This window comes from Pristiophorus japonicus, chromosome 4 (assembly GCF_044704955.1).
Source record: "Pristiophorus japonicus isolate sPriJap1 chromosome 4, sPriJap1.hap1, whole genome shotgun sequence".
NCBI classification, from domain to species: Eukaryota; Metazoa; Chordata; class Chondrichthyes; family Pristiophoridae; genus Pristiophorus; species Pristiophorus japonicus.
This window is the reverse complement of record NC_091980.1, coordinates 256,292,964-256,313,291: the sequence shown is the minus strand read 5'-3', so window position 1 is coordinate 256,313,291 and position 20,328 is coordinate 256,292,964. Positions and strand designations below refer to the sequence as shown.

The 20,328-nt window shown below is 42.9% G+C and overlaps 1 protein-coding gene across 4 annotated transcripts in view; it reads right to left on the bottom strand.

Annotated features, from left to right (window-relative positions):
- Positions 1-20,328, bottom strand: part of LOC139263371 (ena/VASP-like protein) — a 457,176-nt gene that overhangs the window by 46,333 nt on the left and 390,515 nt on the right. For all 4 annotated transcript variants that reach the window (XM_070879361.1, XM_070879359.1, XM_070879360.1 and 1 more), the window contains 3 exons: positions 11,261-11,319; positions 1,649-2,533; positions 564-808 (listed from right to left, as the gene is read on the bottom strand). In XM_070879361.1, the coding sequence (XP_070735462.1) occupies positions 564-808; positions 1,649-2,533; positions 11,261-11,319 (1,189 nt within the window). The remainder of the gene's footprint in view (positions 1-563; positions 809-1,648; positions 2,534-11,260; positions 11,320-20,328) is intronic.

Below are 20,328 nucleotides of genomic sequence, written 5' to 3'. Positions count from 1 at the left end.
TGCAACTCGTTTAGCGCCAAAAAAAGTAGTTTTTGCACTTCGCCCAGGCGGAAAACCGTCGCAAACCTGTTGAAAATTGAGCCCAAAGAGTTATTCATTAACAAAAAAAAACTAATCAACTACAAATTTTATCACCTCACAATTACTTCAACAGGCACATCCTGTATATAATATGCATTACACTTTAAGTATAATATTCATTACACTTTCCCTGAAAATTTACTTAAGTTACTGGTTAGTCTTTCAGCATAAATTAAATATTGGTTAAAATAAATGAAGTTGAATAGAGTTTAATTCCATTATTTAATATAATTGGTTTGAATATTTTCCATTGACAAAGGTGGTCAGTCAAGTATAGACTGACAGGTTTCCTGTCCATTTCTATTGGAGGGACACAAGAGTCTAGTCTCCTTTTTGGCACTACAAATTCACTCAAAATGCACCATGAGGACATTTTCAAAGAGAATGATGTGACTGCATCACCCGTTCATCAGCACAGCTCAAAAGATTCCTAGTAGTTTTACGCAGCACAAAAGTGTATATAAGAAAAGTAAGACTCCTACCCGACTAGTTTTCCTCAGTTTGGCTCCAGCGAGTGCTGCTGCTAGTCCTGAAGCTGAGAGTCCATCATCACCTCTAGCTCCAGGGCTTCCACAAGCTGGCAATGGAGGAGGAGGAGGAGGGGGTGGTCCACCTCCAGAAGGTGGTGGAGGCCCTGGTGGCGGTGGAGGTGGTGGGGGACCACCAGCAGGAGGTGGCGGGGGGCATGGAGGTTGTGTTGGGGATCCTCCAGGAGGAACGGAGGGAACTGAAATAAAAGCAAAAATAAATTCAAGCACAGGGTTAGTCCACTTCAAGAACATCACCGATGTGAAAAAAGGTCAGAATGTTATCAAACGCTGTTAAAACAAGTAAATGTTTAATTAGATCGATACATTAAAAATGTTAATGTTTCATTACACTTTCCCTGAAAATTTACTTAAGTTACTGGTTAGTCTTTCAGCATAAATTAAATATTGGTTAAAATAAATGAAGTTGAATAGAGTTTAATTCCATTATTTAATCTAATTGGTTTGAATATTTTCCATTGACAAAGGTGGTTAGTTTATGTACTTTCCCTTCTAGTAAGGGCCATTTTAAAGGACTAACATAATAGATTTTTAAAAAACCATTTGCTTGCTTTATGTTCGCACCTTAAAATACTCTCTTTCCCTCTCTATCACCATTTAAATAAAGAATAAAGCAAAATAGAATGTCATCTTCAGGTACAAAACAAGCCCTACTGAGTGAAATCTGCCAAGTTCTGATAATTATAAAACAAACCTGCTTGTCTGACTTTGCATTAGACTTTATAATAACCTGCAATTCAGATTTCAGATGTTTTATTAGAAGGACAACAGGGAGAAAGCAGGCAACATATGTACTGAGTGACACCCCAAAATTAAAATGATCTTTTTAAATAAACTTTTAACATATATGTATCTTCTATTAAACTAGTCCTTTAAAATTTTGTACACGTCAACAGGCATCTAAAAATGAAATATTTCTACATTCAAACCAAGCAAAGAAAGGATAGAAAATAAAGCTAGAGATGCTATCAGCAAAAATACACACACATGTCGCATGATGCCAGCACGACATCACTTACCCGACTGGGTAATGGCAGTTGAAATAACTGATGTCATGGGAGATGGGGTCTTCTTGGACACTGCTGCCTCAGAGAAAGCAGCATAAAATGGAGGAGACGTAACGAAGTGTGAGGTGGACTTGTAAAGCTGCTGTGCAGGGAGTGGAGATGAAGGTGGTAGCTGAGGGTGGATTTGGGAACTGGAAGGACTACTCAAGACTGACACGTGAGATACAGGGGTAGTTTCTAAACAGAATGTGAAAGAACCCTCGGTACTTTTTATTGGAGGCCTAGAGGAGGCCAGGTTAGTTGTTGCTAGAAAATGATCTTCCTCTTGACCATTCTGGATTGCATCAGCTGGAGTTACCCGGACCACAGAATCCATAGGTCTTTTAATCTTGCCATCACGCACATGAATTACAGGAAGAGCAACCGGAATTATAGGCTGAGGTCCACCAGCCCTGTGGGGAGGAGAGGTGATCATCACAGGAGGAGATGGAGGAAGAGGAGAAAATGTAGTTGATGAATGACAGACAGGTTTAGGATGCAAAGGTGGAGGGTGAGAAGGTGCAGGAGGAGGGGATAATGGCATCTGCTTAGCACGTTGACTCATGGACCCACGGTTTGGTTGCACAGGAGAGAAAGCAGAACTGAGGGAAGCAGATAATTGCGATGCAGAGGGTCTAAGAGGAGGAGATTGAGTGTCTGTACTGCTGGATGGTAACTGGCAGGGATCATCGGCAAGCACTGCTTTAGGAGAAGCTGTGGAATCGAAGGACGTGGCTCTGGCATAAGACGGAGGAGGGGCAGCACCAGCAGATACGGTCACACTGTAGTTACTATATTCAGGTGGAGGAGATTGGCTATGGGAAGGGGAGGGAGCAACTTTGATCTGAAGGGTAGAAACTAAGCAACAGAAGAAAAAGAGAAGAAACAGTAAGTAGAATATATTATCAAAAAAGTGAAGCACAACTGAAGTTTAATGTATTCTATAATAATTATGTTGATGAAAATCATGCTGCCAGAGAGAGATGGAAATATTGCTTTTCCCACAATATTTTCACTGTAAAATATTTACTTTTTGTGGGAAATTATGCTCTCAAATGAAAAATGTTGTTGAAAAATTAAACTGTTTAGTGTTAATGGGTAGAGAATAAAACAATAGCATGTATTCAATACAAAGTATATTCCATTTTGTTGGTTAAGAATGGCCTAATTATGTAGCAGTTAAGATGCACACTTCACACTGACATGTGGACCATGACTTTGGGCTCCGGTTGAGGAGAATACTTAAACTTGTCTAAAATGAATGAGAAGAATTCCATCGGCTGTTTTTAGGTGGGTATCTGAACATACAGGAAAGTGGACTCTGCATCTGCCTTGATCCATGGTGTTCACTGTTATCATTTTATTTATGGTAAATGCTGATATTAGAAGCTTTGACAGAATCCATTATCATATTATCCATTCTCTCAGTGAGAGGAAAATGGCAAGGATGCGAATGGCTGCTAAAAGTGACAGGAAATAAAGTGGGATGGGATTGAGGGGTGGGAGAGATCCTAAACTGGGCCCCCCACCAGAACATATTGAGGACTGTATGAGTTACACTGCATCACATGTAGTGGGAGAGCCTGAAGGATATAGTGCCTGTATTCTCTGGACTTGTATGACACAAACACATTTTAACATGATACAAGTACACAACTCTTCGTTCCATCTCTCACAGACCCATTTACCATGGTGCAGTTCTTTGATAATGGTCTGGTGGATGAGTTTATACTAATGTAGTGTCAAGTGTTGCCTCATATTATTATATTTTACATTACACCCTACTTCCCTCCCATAATTACCCCCCAGTCCTCTGCAACATAGTTCCCCCACATCTTTGTCGTTCAGATGTAGTAGCAAAATTGGTGAATAGACTTTGTGACAAAAATCATGTTGCGAATTCACTCTGATTTGTTGTATGCACCAACAGAGATACCTAATACGTATAGTCAAATCTTTCCTGATTATTTTGACTTTTCCTTCGCTGGCAGGAGTGGACAGCAGATTTTCCTATAAATCACCACATGTTCTCTGACCCTGCAGACTGTCAACTAGGATTCAACTGACCATATGGTAATTGGATACTTATCAATCACTTTTGAACTGGATACGCCTTTGTGATGATGACAAATGTCCTTGCAGTCAAATATAAACCATGTCCTATGCTGTTGAATCATGCCAAATAACTAAACTATCTGGTGGCCTACATGCTTTGCATGCTGGTGATGACAATCCTCTAAAGTGGCTGGAATTATATCATTCCTGCCATGATCAGCAATTGGTGCGATACTCCACAGAGCAGTGCAGTACAGGTGACATGTCCTTGAATATTTTTTGTTTTGTTTTGAATAAACTAATGAACCATGTGTCAAAAACCCTTAATTTAAAAAAAATGATAAGCAAAAGAACATAGATCCAAAAGTTGCATTCTTAGGGAGGAAAGGGCCTTTGGACTTGTTTTCAGTTTCAATCACAAACACATGGACAGACAGACCATTTGCATTTCAAGCTTCAGAGGAAGTACTTGCACCAGTAGTTTTTGCATATGGTACCATGTACCATTAGTTATATCTTTTAAGGGAAATGTGGATTAACATTTAAATCAGAGGAAAATTAAGGGCGACAGGGAAAGAGTAGGGCAGTGAGATTAGTTTAGGATTGCTGCAGCAAAAAGCCAGCACAAGCATGATGGACCCAATGACCTTCTCTGTGCTGCAAATTTCTATGGTTCTATGTATACTAGGAACCAGATTAGTAGAAACATTCAAGTAGCACAAGTTGAATCTTGATAATTGCATAACTATTTTGCTTGGAAAGCAATGCATTAATAAAGATCATATTCAGATAAAGACTGAAGCATTGATCTGTTTGCATTTATCCAGTTTGAACTGTATAATTCACATTGTCCAAACATCTCTTCTCAGTGCATGCAATCACAATCAGATTGCAAGTTCCAGTGATGTGTTGGCTATTTGCCATCTTTGTTTAATGAAATCTTCTCAGGACCATGGCAGGGTAAGAGTATCACGCACAAAATCAAACACATTCTTATTTATTTGGGAGGTACATGAGGAGGAGGAGAAGACTCTTTCCTATTCAAGATGTTGTGCAGGGTGACCTGCTCTAAGGTCTCTGTCAGTGCTGTCCTACAAAAGGCATCTGGCTGTATTTGGGGTGACATCTTTCAATCCTTTATTCATTCCTCTGTGTATCTCACTGAATGATTCAAAAATGATTTGCATGTTTCCTTTGGATGGAAGGAATGTAATAAAATACAATTTTTTTAATTCTCACCCGTTTGCAGATATACAATAACTACCTTTGCCATAGGCCTATCCATTATAAGTTTAAATATATGCAAGCCAGCTGTGCTTTTGTGGGATGTGAACACTTGTTAAAATCATTCACAGGGCAACTTTAGCATAATATGGAAGATGCCAAGAAATAGGTTCATTAGGTCATTATCAATTGGACATAATATTCAATAATGCGGTTGCTGAATATAGTAGCACTTCAAAGAACGTATAGTGACGAGAAAATTAACTCTCCAAATTAAAAAAACCTATCATTTTTGAAGGTGTTGATTGACCTGCTATAACGCAGTAACATTGATAGCACAACTTATTGGTTTACGTACACACTGACGGTTGTACAGATATTCTATTATTAGTGTTCTCTCACCGACAGTGATATCTCCCTCCCAATGCCAATGTTCGAACACTGAATTTAGTGGTACTCTATGCTGTCATGTAGTAACACTAACTCTTCTGCTGTGTACTAGCATAGACAGTAACACTGCCATCTGCTGCCACATGCTAAGACTGACAGTAATATAACCCTACTGGTATAGAAACATAGAAACATTGAAAATAGGTGCAGGATAGGCCATTCAGCCCTTCGAGCCTGCACCACCATTCAATAAGATCATGGCTGATCATTCCCTCAGTACCCCTTTCCTGCTTTCTCTCCATACCCCTTGATCCCTTTAGCCATAAGGGCCATATCTAACTCCCTCTTGAATATATCCAATGAACTGGCATCAACAACTCTCTGCGGCAGGGAATTCCGTAGGTTAACAACTTTCTGAGCGAAGAAGTTTCTCCTCATCTCAGTCCTAAATGGCCTGCCCCTTATCCTAAGACTATGTCCCCTGGTTCTGGACTTCCCCCAACATCAGGAACACTCTTCCCGCATCTAACCTGTCCAGTTCCATCAGAATCTTATACGTTTCTATGAGATCCCCTCTCATCCTTTTAAACTCCAGTGAATAAAGGCCCAGTTGATCCAGTCTCTCCTCATATGACAGTCCAGCCATCCATGGAATCAGTCTGGTGAACCTTCGTTGCACTCCCTCAATAGCAAGAACATCCTTCCTTAGATTAGGAGACCAAAACTGTACAAAATATTCCAGGTGAGGCCTCACTAAGGCCCTGTACAACTGCAGTAAGACCTCCCTGCTCCTCTACTCAAATCCCCTAGCTATGAAGGCCAACATACCATTTGTCTTCTTCACCGCCTGCTGTACCTGCATGCCCATTTTCAGTGACTGATGAACCATGACACTCAGGTCTCATTGCACCTCCCCTTTTCCTAATCTGCCACCATCCAGATAATATTCTGCCTTTGTGTTTTTGCCCCCAAAATGGATAACCTCACATTTATCCACATTATACTGCATCTGCCATGCATTTGCCCACTCACCTAACCTGTCTAAGTCACCCTGCAACCTCTTAGCGTCCTCCTTGCAGCTCACACTGCCACCCAGTTTAGTGTTATCCGTAAATTTGGAGATATTACACTCAATTCCTTCATCTAAATCGTTAATGTATATTGTAAAGAGCTGGGGTCCCAGCACTGAGCTCTGCGGCACTCCACTAGTCACTGCCTGCCATTTGAAAAGGACCCGTTTACCCCGACTCTCTGCTTCCTGTCTGCTAACCAGTTCTCTATCCATGTCAGTACATTACCTCCAATACCACGAGCTTTGATTTTGCACACCAATCTCTTGTGCGGGACCTTGTCAAAAGTCCAAATACACCACATCCACTGGTTCTCCCTTGTCCACTCTACCAGTTACATCCTCAAAAAATTCCAGAAGATTCGTCAAGCATGATTTCCCTTTCATAAATCCATGCTGACTTGGTCCAATCCTGTCACTGCTGTCCAAATGCGCTGCTATTTCATCCTCAATGATTGATTCCAACATTTTCCCCACTACTGATGTCAGGCTAACCAGTTTATAATTACACGTTTTCTCTCCCTCCTTTTTTTTTAAAAAAGTGGTGTTACATTAGCTACCCTCCAGTCCATAGGAACTGATCCAAAGTTGATAGATTGCTGGAAAATGATCACCAATGCATCCACTATTTCTAGGGCCACTTCCTTAAGTACTCTGGGATGCAGACTATCAGGTCCCGGGGATTTATCGACCTTCAATCCCATCAATTTCCCTAACACAATTTCCCGCCTAATAAGGATATCCTTCAGTTCCTCCTTCTCACTAGACCTACTGTCCTCTAGTACAATCGGGAGGTTATTTGTGTCTTCCTTCCTAGAACCGAAGTATTTGTTCAATTGGTCTGCCATTTCTTTGTTCCCCATTATAAATTCACCTAAATCCGACTGCAAGGGACCTACGTTTGTCTTCACTAATCTTTTTCTCTTCACATATTTATAGAAGCTTTTGCAGTCAGTTTTTATGTTCCCTGCAAGCTTCCTCTCGTACTCTATTTTCCTCCTCTTAATTAAACCCTTAGTCTTCCTCTGTTGAATTCAAAATTTCTCCCAGTCCTCAGGTTTATTACTTTTTCTAGCCAAATTATATGCCTCTTTCTTGGCTTTAACACTATTCTTAATTTCCCTTGTTAGCCATGGTTGAGCCACCTTCCCATTTTTATTTTTACTCCTGACAGGGATGTACAATTGCTGAAGTTCATCCATGTGATCTTTAAAGGTTTGCCATTGCTTATCCACTGTCAACCCTTTAAGTATCCTTTGCCAGTCTATTCTAGCCAATTCATGCCTCATACCGTCGAAGTTACCTTTCCTTAAGTTCAGGACCCTAGGTTCTGAATTAACTGTGTCACTCTCCATCTTAATAAAGATTTCTAACATATTATGGTCACTCTTCCCCAAGGGGCCTCGCACAAGATTGCTAATTAGACCCTTCTCATTACACATCACCCAGTCTAGGGTGGCCAGCTCTCTAGTTGGTTCCTCGACATATTAGTCTAGAAAACCATCCCTAATACACTCCAGGAAATCCTCCTCCATCGCATTGCTACCAGTTTGGTTAGCCCAATCAATATGTAGATTAAAGTCGCCCATGATAACTGCTGTACCTTTATTGGACACATCTCTTATTTCTTGTTTGATGCTGTCCCCAACCTCACTACTACTGTTTGGTGGTCTGTACACAACTCCCACTAGCGTTTTCTGCCCTTTGGAATTCCGCAGCTCCACCCATACCGATTCCACATCATCCAGGCTAATGTCCCTCCTTACTATTGCATTCATTTCCTCTTTAACCAGCATGCCACCCCACCTCCTTTTCCTTTCTGTCTAGCCTTTCTAAATGTTGAATACCCCTGGATGTTGAGTTCCCAGCCTTGGTCACCCTGGAGCCATGTCTCCGTGATGCCAATACCCATTAACTGTTATCTGCACAGTTAATTCGTCCACCTTATTCCAAATACTCCTCGCATTGAGGCACAGAGCCTTCAGGATTGTCTTTTTAACACACTTTGCCCCTTTAGAATTTTGCTGTAATGTGGCCCTTTTTGTTTTTTGCCTTGGGTTTCTCTGCCCTCCAATTTTACTATTCTCCTTTCTATCTTTTGCTTCTGACTCCATTTTATTTCCCTCTGTCTCCCTGCATAGATTCCCATCCCCCTGCCATATTAGTTTAACTCCTCCCCAACAGCACTAGCAAACATTCCCCCTAGGACATTGGTTCCGGTCCTTCCTGTATGACCAATGCTGATAGTAATATAACACTGACAGTAACATTACCATGTTCATGCGCACTAACACGAATAGCTTTACTGCCCAATTGGTGCACAGAAACACTGACAGTAATAATATTTGTATTGGTATTTGTATCCCGCACCGTTACCTCTGGTGACCCCAAGGATCTATCCTGAGCCCTCTCCTATTTCTCATCTACATGCTGCTCCTCGGCACCATCATCCGAAAACACAGCGTCAGTTTCCACATGTACGCTGACGACACCCAGCTCTACCTCACCATCACATCTCTTGACCCCTCCACTGTCTCTAAATTGTCACACAGCTTGTTTGATATCCAGTACTGAATGAGCAGAAATTTCCTCCAACTAAATATTGGGAAGACTGAAGATATTGGCCTAGATTTTCGCCGACTTTGTAACCAGGTTTTCGCCGCGACTTGACCCTCGGCGGCGAAAACCCGGTCGGCGGGATCCTCGGTGACTTCTTGGCGGCGGCGCTTTCACGTACCGCCGGGGAGAGGAGCGCCAACGTGCAATGCCGCAGATTGCGTTTGTATCGCACTTTCGGCTCTCTTGGGACCCATACACCACACCCAGAATACCGACAGGTGCAGCCCTGCCAGCAGCGGTAAGTAAGACCTGCAAAAAAGTAAGTTAAAGTTTTTATTTTTAAATTATTTCTCAGCGATTTAGTAGTTAAGGGTTTTTTGAATGTTCTGTGAATGTTTATTGAAGGATTTTTGCAATTTTTCCCCCCCTCTCCCAAGGCCTCTCTCGCAGCGCTACCAGCCCCAGACTAACATTGTCGAAACTCGCGGTTTGCGCCGCGAATCCTCGTGCAACGCCAACTTTACCGGCGCAGATGTAAAGGCCGAAAGTTAGGCCTAAAAACGGTAGCACAGTGAAAACGGTAATTTTGGCGTAAAACGACTGTAAACCGAAAATCTAGCCCAATGTCTTCAGTCCCCACCATAAACTCCGTTCCCTAGCCACTGTCTCCATCCCTCTCCCTGGCAACTGTCTGAGGATGAATCAGACTGTTTGCAACCTTGGTGTCATATTTGACCCTGAGATGAGCTTCTGACCACATATCCGCGCCATCACCAAGACCACCTATTTCCACCTCTAGAACATCGTCCCACTCCGCCCCTGCCTCAGCTCATCTGCTGCTGACACTCTCATCCAAGCCTTTGTTATCGCTAGACCTGGCTATTCCAATGCACTCCTGGCAGGAATCCCATCTTCCACCCTACGTAAACTTGAGGTCATCCAAAACTCTGCTGCCCGTGTCCTAACTGATGACATGTCCTGTTCAACTGTCACCCCTACATTGGCTCCCAGTTAAGCAATGCCTCAATTTTAAAATTCTCATCTTTGTTTTCAAATCGCTTCAAAGCCTCACCCCTCCCTATCTGTGTAACTTCCTCCAGCCCTTCAACCCTCAGAGATATCTGCACTCCTCCAATTCTGGCTTCTTGAGCATTCCTGATTTTAATCGCTCCACTATGAGTGACCATGTCTTCAGCTGCCTAGGCCCTAAAGCTCTGGAATTCCTTCCCTAAATCTCTCCACCTCTCTCCTTAAAACCTACCTCTTTGCAGCCCTAATATCTCCATATGTGGCACGGTGTCAAATTTTGTTTGATAATGCTCCTGTGAAACGTCTTGGGATACTTTACTATGTTAAAGGCGCTATATAAATACAATTTGTTATTGTTATATGCCCATTAACAGTCCTAAAAACACACAGTAATATTGCTCCACTGTAGTATAAAGATAGCAATATTGGGGGTGAAATTCAGCTTTGGCAGATGCACAATACGGGCGGTAACTGATTGGCCCTCGTTCTATACTCTACCCAATTTTCCTTTACAATGACCATAGTAAGCTGCTCCACTGGTGTCTGTTTTGCACCCCAACCATAGTTGAAATTTTCCCTCTCTGGTTACGAAATTTGACTTGGGTGGAATTATTTTGTGGGCCCAGGAGATGCATTCCTATTCCTCCTCAATCCACAAAAATAAAAGTTTAAAAATGTCTTCAGCATTTTTCTGAGCAGCCTCCAGCGGTCCTTTAAAGGATGGCTGGTCAGGCTGCTCAATGTGTGATACAACTGGGCCGAGCATGCACACCACAAGCTCCGCCCATTTGTACCTGAATTTCAATCAGGGTCCTACAGCTGGCATAGAAACCAAGTTTGCATCTTGAAGCAGCAGTACCAGCAGTACTCCCGATTCTGGCGGCTGGGCTGGTCACCCATTTACAAGCCTGCCTGAGCATTGCATCAGGTGGGCCTTGGGCATCAAAGGGGGGGCTGAAATGACACTCCGTCCCCCCACACCACACCCCTGCAATTTGAACTGCTGGCTGCTCGATTTTCAGGAGGAAGAGTGGGTGGCCATTAATTGAATTTCTCCCCCCTTGCCTCTATTAACAGTCCTGTCTATGTGAACATATATTATTTGAACTCAATATAATTCTGACCCAAAACTTTAGAATACATTCTCCTTGAGGTTTACCATTTTAACATTGCTCCATAAAGGTTCTTTAAGGAAGTTGGCTAAAAGTGTTGAAGCTCAGGATTGGCACCATGCCCGAATCTGTCACTAAAAAACTCACCAGACATGGATGTTCGTCGCTCTCTCTCCATCTGCTCATGTCGTTGTTCCATTAGTTGCCTAAAGAAGTTTTTCAAAACAGTTACTGCAATACTTCATTTTAATATTCATGTGAGTCAAACCTCTTCATTTTTTTAAAGAATAAAGAAATTTTAGCTCATCATTGAAACGAGACAGATAACATTAATCACAAAATGAAAATCTGAACATATATTATTCAAGAGTGTTATAAGTGGTAGATGAATATTTTATATTACCACTTAAACTCACTGCCTTGAGAATTATCAAAGAGAGAAAAATTCAACTTTTCAACTCATAATAAAAGCTGTTAGAGATTGTTTCCATTTAAAATCATGGGGAAATGATGGTAACACCATATTGTACTTCAAAGCTAAGATAGTTCTATTTTGTTCTTTATACCCATTTTGAGGAAGATACAAATGTTGTGTCTACAATTCCAGTCATGTGGCTAACAGCACAGGCTAGATTTCCATCTTCAGTGTTTGGGCGATAATCTGGTGAAGCAGATCGCCCACTTGGTGTAGAATCTGCCCGATTTTCAATCAATTGAAAACAAAATGGGTGGAATTTTCATTACCTTGGCGGGTCTGGTGTGGGCAGTGGCCATGTCGGATGCTGACCCTGTTGCTGGCTCTATCCCACTGTTGAAATGAACTTACCTTAACAGGGCCTATTAAGCCCATCCAGCATGTTACGCAGCCCAATGAGATGGAGCAGGTCTGGGGACATAATCCATGATGGGTTTTCAGCCTGGATCTTTAAAGGAACTATGACGACATTAGATTTGAAGTTCCATCTAACATAGTGCTGTCAGTGCACTACAGCATTAGATTGCTGCAAACACTGACAATGACTGCACAGAGGCAGAGGGCTGCACCCAGGTTCTCTGATGGCTCCCTCAATATGCTTATGGAGAGAGTCAGAGCACACAGGGAAATCCTCTTCCCTTCCGATGGACGGAAGAGACCTCCCCAGAAGACCAAGACAGCCTGGTTGCAGATTGCGGAGGAGTTCACAAGGAGAGATATGTTCAGGAGGAACTGGGTGCAGTGGGCAAATGTTTCAATTATCTCCTTAGATCAGGAAATGTTAGTACAAAGCCACACAACCTCATCCTGCTGAGCCTCTCATCACATCCCCATCACTCTGCCTTCCCTACCCTACTCCTGCAAATCCTTACTCACACCAACATACCATGCATCTCCACCCATCCCTCTTGTCCTATATGCACTATCACATACCCATCTCACCAGCCACCCCTCACACTCACCCTCATCCTAGTGCAATCATACCAATGAACAACACACAAGGGTAGCCACTTGGGAGTTTTATCCAATGTTTATGTAAAGTTTCTGTTAATGTGGTGTCAAATATAAAAATCTTTCATTTCTACACTTTCCGGTCATGGGCAATTTGTGTGCATCTTTGGAAGTGGCCAGTGAATGGTGAGACAGAACGGTATTGAGTGATATTGAGTGTGAAAGGAATGGCTTGGTCATTGTAGGGATGCTTTATGGTGTTGGTGTGGGGTGGTGCCAACCTGGCACATCATGTGGCTGCCAGAGTGTACAGTGTCAAGTGAAGTAAATCTGGCGGTGGTGAGGCCATCCTGGCCTCCTGGGCAGCAATGTGGTTAGGTACTGATGCCCTGTGTCCTGTATAGCATCAGATGATTGTCGGTAAGGTTGGTGGTGTTGTTGTTGGTGCTGCTGGTGTGCCTGGTGCTGCTGGTGTTGAGGCTGATCATGGTAGGATTCTGAGGACCAAGGTGAGAGAGTATAAAGGACACCCATGCTGATGGTGTAGATGGCAGGTGAAGTAGAGTTGACAGAAAAGATCTGTCAATTGAGAGAGAGGCAATGAGGTCAGGCTGGATGGAGACTTGTGTAAAGACTTGTAGCATGGTGAATATGTTGTGTAGATGCAGTGAGGTAGAATTTGTGGCTAAGGAAAGATGTCTCCAAGGTGGGAGCTTTTACTGAACATTTGAAGCTGTCAACTCAACAACTGATTCAATGGCCACTGAACTCCTGCCACAGCTTGACAGATGTGGTTCACGATCAGCCTGGACCCCATGGCGAGCAGTCAAATGCAGAAGGTGAGTTGAAATTCATTCTTAAATGGCTCTAAACAAGCCACTAGTTACCTGAATTGGGTCCCCGCTGTGAACCTGTCGCTGCGTGCTGAGTCTGCTCAGGGCTGACAGACCCGACATTGGGGAAAGGGGTGTGGTGGCGGATTCCTGACCCACTGTGGAAAAAAAAAAAATTTTCCCACCTCATCTGCCGCTTCTGCTGATACCTCGCAAAATCCAGCACCTAGTTTTCAGTGCGTTAGGAATTCACAACAGCAAAACTGACCATAATTTAGCACACATGTGTCTCACTTATAGTTCACCAGGGCAGATGGTGAGAAAAATGGAAATAGTAAACTGCTGTAGTCATAGATTTCTCTTCTGGGTTTGGATTAAGGCATGTGATTACAGCATAGTGTCGGGAACTTTGCTCTGCAGTTAATCACTAGCCAACCTGGGAATGCTGCACGGTGCACTGGGCATAAAAAGTTGACAAATGCTCCGTTTTCCAACACAGAATCCTCAGGTTGATCATCAGAAAATTAACCATAAATAATACTTTAAAATACACAGTAGTGTCAGGTTGTTAGCAGTAAAGTCATGATGTTAGTTATTCTCGAACTCGAGTCTAAGGGAAGTTTTTTGTAGATCAGGTGGGATAACAAGTGCAGCCAAAGACAATTGTAACAAGGACATACATTTCACATCTCCATACTATTGCTGGAGCACAGAAAGACTGAGAAATTATACTTGGGTGACAACAGGCAAGTCATAGATTTTCTATACCTCTAACCATGGGCTAGTAGACCTGGTTCAACATGTGAGGCAGATGCTGCATTTGAATTTCTGCATTTAACGTTGAACGATTATTCTTTGAAAATTAAATACTGGAAATGTTTTTATAATATTTATCAACATGAGTAAATATTTATGGATACATTTTAAAAATTGTATTGTTGTTAATGCTGACAATATGTAATATATTATCAAATATTTTCCACCCCAGCATGTTTGTTGTTAAATCACTTTACTTATTTCCACTTTCCTGCAGCTGTATCATATTACATCGGATTACTTAGGAAATACGACACAGAAACAGGCCATTCGGCCCAACCAGTCCATGTCGGCGTTTACGCTCTACTCGGGCCTCCTCCTGTCTTTCCTCATCTAAATCTATCAGCATAGTCCTCTATTCCCTTCTCCCTCATATACTTGTCTAGCCTCCCCTTAAATGCATCTATACTATTCGCTTCAACCACTCCCTGTGGTAGTGAGTTCCACATTCTCACCACTCTTTGGGTATCAGCCATTTTCTAAACTACAATCTAACCTTGGCTGCCAAATAGTTTGGGACTGTTCTATTGCTACTGTACAAGGATTTATTTCAGCTTCTTCTCTGCAGTCTGCATCTTTTAAATGTAGAAAGTACAAAACAAGACTTTCAGTAAGTATTTCGTAAACTCTAACACCCTGAATGAATAGATTTTAATTGCAAAATCACTTATTTCTGTTAAGACTTACTATTTTGTGGTCACATTGCTCATGCAATGAAAAATACTGAGGTTTAAAGCACAGCTAAATACAGCAGGAATTTTTTAAACCAATTAGAATATTTAAAAGCAATTGATGTGGTGCAGCAGCTCATCTTGCTTCAATGTGCTGTGCCACCAAGTGGAAATATATCAGTTTGAAACTGCAATCTAGTGACCTCCTAATCTTATGTTGTTGGGGGAAAGTGCCATCGTGGGGAGCAGGTGCAGTCATGCTCTGTGTTACTGAGGGATAAAGTCACTATCACTGAGCCAGAGAGGCCAGAAAGGTTTTAGGAAGCGAAAAGCTCCTCATGCGCCTGATCACAATCCAGTCACCCATGACTGAAGTTAAGCCAGCAAGTGAGGGGAGGATCGAGTTCAGCTGGGAGCTTTACCACAAATCAGATAACCTTCCACACTTACTGCCAAGGCTCGCACACGAATAATGGCTCCTGGGGTGGGATGCTGCTGCCCCTGAAATCATACCCTAGCAAGGGAGATAGTGCCTTCAGGAGAACATGAATCGGGGAAAATTGAGAAGATCAGAGAGAAAATAAATAATTAAAAAGGGAGTAATGCCTGAGGATTGGAAAGCACTTAATGTAATGCTAATCTTTAAAAAGGGGCATAAGAGTATTGCATTCTTGGATCTCCTTATTGTTTTCATTCTAGATATTTTGTTCCATGTTTCAGACTCCTCTGTTAACTGAGCTTAGTTCCTTCTGGCCAGAATTAATGTTTTAATTTACTTAGATAGTTGAATAAATTTGTTATATTCTCAGGGAATGAATGAAGAACCTACTTAAGGTTATTTCATTTCCTGGTTTTATCCAATGCTTTTGAATGATTCAAGGATGTAGGCTACGCTGACCAGGTTACATTTATTGCCCATCCCTAGAAACGCTGACAAGATGGATTTTCTGCCTGAACTTGTGGTGATGGTACTTCCACGATGGTGTCTGGTAGGGGAGTGGTGATGATGGACCGACTTATCGGGGAATGGGTGGAAATGTTGCAACAATATTGTTGCTCTTCTCGGTGGTAAAGGTTGCAGGGAGGGAGGTGCTATCAAAGTATCCTTGGTGAGTTGCTGCAGTGCATCCTGTGGATTATACATACAGCAGCCACAGTGCGCTGTTGATAGAGGAGGTGGATAGCAGCAGGAGTGGAGAAGGCTCAAGCGAGATATTATTCAAATGTTCAAAATCATTAAGGAACAGATAAATTAAATCCTGATATGTTCTGGATTGCCATAAACTCTAGAACCATGGGACATGTGTCTGTGTATCTTTGAATGTTAAGGTTATATGGCTGTTGGCGCAGTTTTCTGTTTGTTGTTATGTGAAGTTTAGAATGTTTTTCTTGATGATGTTTTAGTTATTTGTCTTGGGTGGCCAAGACAACAGGCCCAAGCAAGAGAGGGTAGCAGATGGGAGTGAGAAACCAATGAATAAGGATGGAGCCTAACTAACAGGCCTAAGCAAGAGCTGGAGTAGGCAAGTAAAAGAGCAGCAATGGTAGAGCTGAGCCAAAGTGTACAGAAATACTGTAATAAATGTTTTTGAAATAGTTTGTACGTTTTAAAATTAGTTTGTAGCATACAGTTCTGTGAAGTTACAAGTTCTCTGCTCAGTAAAGGAGATGTTTCAGCCAACAGGAGTCAGGGTAAAACCACAACAGCACCACCCAGTGGCTGGAGAGCTGTAACTAGACCGTATGATATGAGTTTTCTCCATTATAAATATGGACTGACTTTTTGTACTGCCCTTTTTCTGTCTTTCTACACCTGCATCCTCTCGACACCATCCCCGATGCCTCCCGCCCAAAACCGGAAGCGGAAGTGGGCCCTGGACCGGAAGTGGGACCCGCAACCAGTCTGACCATGTTGTTCCTCAGTCTGTGGGCAGCAAGGAGAGAAGCGGTGGGGCGGGGCAGGAAGAGAGATAGCTGAGCCGCAAACCACTGAGCCCCGAGCCTTCGACCGGGCCCCGAGCCTCCCGTTGAGCTGTGGTGAGGGAGAACAGTGGCGGTGGCAGCAGGGGAAAAGAGAGAGAGCCTGGGAGTGGGGGGGGATCAGAGTGGAGAGAGGTTCTTTCAACCCCCTTCACACCCGATTTCTTGGAAAGCTCGGTGCGCGTGTTACAAGGGACATCATTGGAGTGGATGAAATCCAAAAGTCACAACACTGTCACTATTCACTTCATATCCAATAAACCTGTTAACAATCTGCACACAATGCCCCATCTATGGCGGGGGTGGGAGGGTAAGGTCACACACCTATGCTGGGGTAAGGGATTTCAGCTGGCGGAGGCAGCACTTGCGCTGGTGTAAGATACTTCGGCTGGGGGAGGGATGCACTTGCGCTCGTGCACGGGACTTCGGCTGGAACTTGGTGGCTTTTGGGGAGATCTATCCTCTTTGGCTTCTGAAGTCAAAATGGATTGAATTACAAATTGGAAAATCAGTCAGAACTTGGGCTGGGCAGTTCCAGTTATACATACCAGAGGAACTTCAGCGTGTGGCTTATCCACCAAGGGGATAAATCAGCAATAGGTCATGTTGGTCCCTTAGAAGATGAGAAGGGGGATTTAATAATGGGAAATGTGGAAATGGCTGAGATCCTAAACAATTATTTTGCTTCGGTCTTCACAGTGGAAGACACAGAAACCATGCCAGAAATTGCTGGTCACAGGAATGTGGGAAGGGAGGACCTGGAGACAATCACTATCACTAGGGGGGTAGTGCTGGACAGGCTAATGGGACTCAAGGTAGACAAGTCCCCTGGTCCTGATGAAATGCATCCCAGGGTATTAAAAGAGATGGTGGAAGTTATAGCAGATGCATTCGTTATAATCTACCAAAATTCTCTGGACTCTGGGGAGGTACCAGCGGATTGGAAAGCAGCTAATGTAACGCCTCTGTTTAAAAAAGGAGGCAGACAAAAGGCAGGTAACTATAGGCCGGTTAGTTTAACATCTGTAGTGGGGAAAATGCTTGAAGCTATCATTAAGGAAGAAATAGCGGGACATCTAGATAGGAATAGTGTAATCAAGCAGACGCAACATGGATTCATGAAGGGGAAATCATGTTTAACTAATTTACTGAAATTCTTTGAGGATATAACGAGCATGGTGGATAGAGGTGTACCGATGGATGTGGTGTATTTAGATTTTCAAAAGGCATTCGATAAGGTGCCACACAAAAGGTTACTGCAGAAGATAAAGGTACGCGGGGTCAGTGGAAATGTATTAGCATGGATAGAGAATTGGCTGGCTAACAGAAAGCAGAGAGTCAGGATAAATGGGTCCTTTTCGGGTTGGAAATCGGTGGGTCGTGGTGTGCCACAGGGATCGGTGCTGGGACCACAACTGTTTACAATATACATAGATGACCTGGAAGAGGGGACAGAGTGTATTGTAACAAAATTTGCAGATGACACAAAGATTAGTGGGAAAGCGGGTTGTGTAGAGGACACAGAGAGGCTGCAAAGAGATTTAGATAGGTTAAGCGAATGGGCTAAGGTTTGGCAGATGGAATACAATGTCAGAAAGTGTGAGGTCATCCACCTTGGGGAAAAAAAGCAAAAAAAGGGAATACTATTTGAATGGGGAGAAATTACAACATGCTGCAGTGAAGAGGGACCTGGGGGTCCTTGTGCATGAATCCCAAAAAGTTAGTTTGCAGGTGCAGCAGGTAATCAGGAAGGCGAATGGAATGTTGGCCTTCATTGCGAGAGGGATGGAGTACAAAAGCAGGGAGATCCTTCTGCAACTGTATAGGGTATTGGTGAGGCCGCACCTGGAGTACTGTGTGCAGTTTTGGTCGCCTTACTTAAGGAAGGATATACTGGCTTTGGAGGGGGTACAGAGACGATTCACTAGGCTGATTCCGGAGATGAGGGGGTTACCTTATGATGATAGATTGAGTAGACTGGGTCTTTACTCGTTGGAGTTCAGAAGGATGAGCGGTGATCTTCTAGAAACATTTAAAATAATGAAAGGGATAGACAAGATAGAGGCAGAGAGGTTGTTTCCACTGGTCGGGGAGACTAGAACTAGGGGGCACAGCCTCAAAATACGGGGGAGCCAATTTAAAACCGAGTTGAGAAGGAATTTCTTCTCCCAGAGGGTTGTGAATCTGTGGAATTCTCTGCTCAAGGAAGCAGTTGAGGCTAGCTCATTGAATGTATTCAAGTCACAGATAGATAGATTTTTAACTAATAGGGAATTAAGGGTTATGGGGAGCGGGCGGGTAAGTGGAGCCGAGTCCACGGTCAGATCAGCCATGATCTTGTTGAATGGCGGAGCAGGCTCGAGGGGCTAGATGGCCTATTTCCTGTTCCTAATTCTTATGTTCTTATGTTCATGTGATAATGGAGAGCCATTCAGAGGCAAGGCAGCCATTTTGGCAGTACAAATAAATGCATCCTTATAAACTTATAAATACTGACAGATAAAAGGCAAGATAATCCCGACAACAGCAGGAAACTATAGACCAGTTAGCCTAACATCTGTGGTTGGGAAGATGTTGGAGTCCATTATTAAAAAAGTAGCAGGACATTTGGAAAAGCAAAATTCGGTCAGGCAGAGTCAGCATGGATTTATGAAGGGGAAGTCATGTTTGACAAATTTGTTAGAATTCTTTGAGGATGTAATGAACAGAGTGGATAAAGGGGAACCACTGGATGTGGTGTATTTGGACTTCCAGAAGGCATTTGACAAGGTGCCACATAAAAGGTTACTGCACGATAAAAGTTCACGGGGTTGGGGGTAATATATTAGCATGGAGAGAGGATTGGCTAACGAACAGAAAACAGAGAGTAGGGATAAATGGTTCATTCTCGGGTTGGTAATCAGTAATAAGTGGGGTGCCGCAGGGATTAGTGCTGGGACCCCAACTATTTACAAACTATATTAACGACTTGGAGGAAGGGACCGAGTGTAACATAGCCAAGTTTGCTGACGATACAAAGATGGGAGAAAAAGCAATGTGTGAGGAGGACACAAAAAAATCTTCAAAAGAACATCGACAGGCTAAGTGAGTGGGTAAAAATTTGGCAGATGGAGTATAATGTTGGAAAGTGTGAGGTCATGCACTTTGGCAGAAAAAAATCAAAGAGCAAGTTATTATTTAAATGGAGAAAGATTGCAAAGTGCCGCAGTACAGCGGGACCTGGGGGTACTTGTGCATGAAACACAAAAGAAGGTTAGTATGCAGGTACAGCAAGTGATCAGGAAGGCCAATGGAATCTTGGCCTTTATTGCAAAGGGGATAGAGTATAAAAGCAGGGAAGTCTTGCTACAGCTATACAGGGTATTGGTGAGGCCACACCTGGAATAATGCATGCAGTTTTGGTTTCCATATTTACGAAAGGATATACTTGCTTTGGAGGCAGTTCAGAGAAGGTTCACAAGGTTGATTCCGGAGATGAGGGGGTTGACT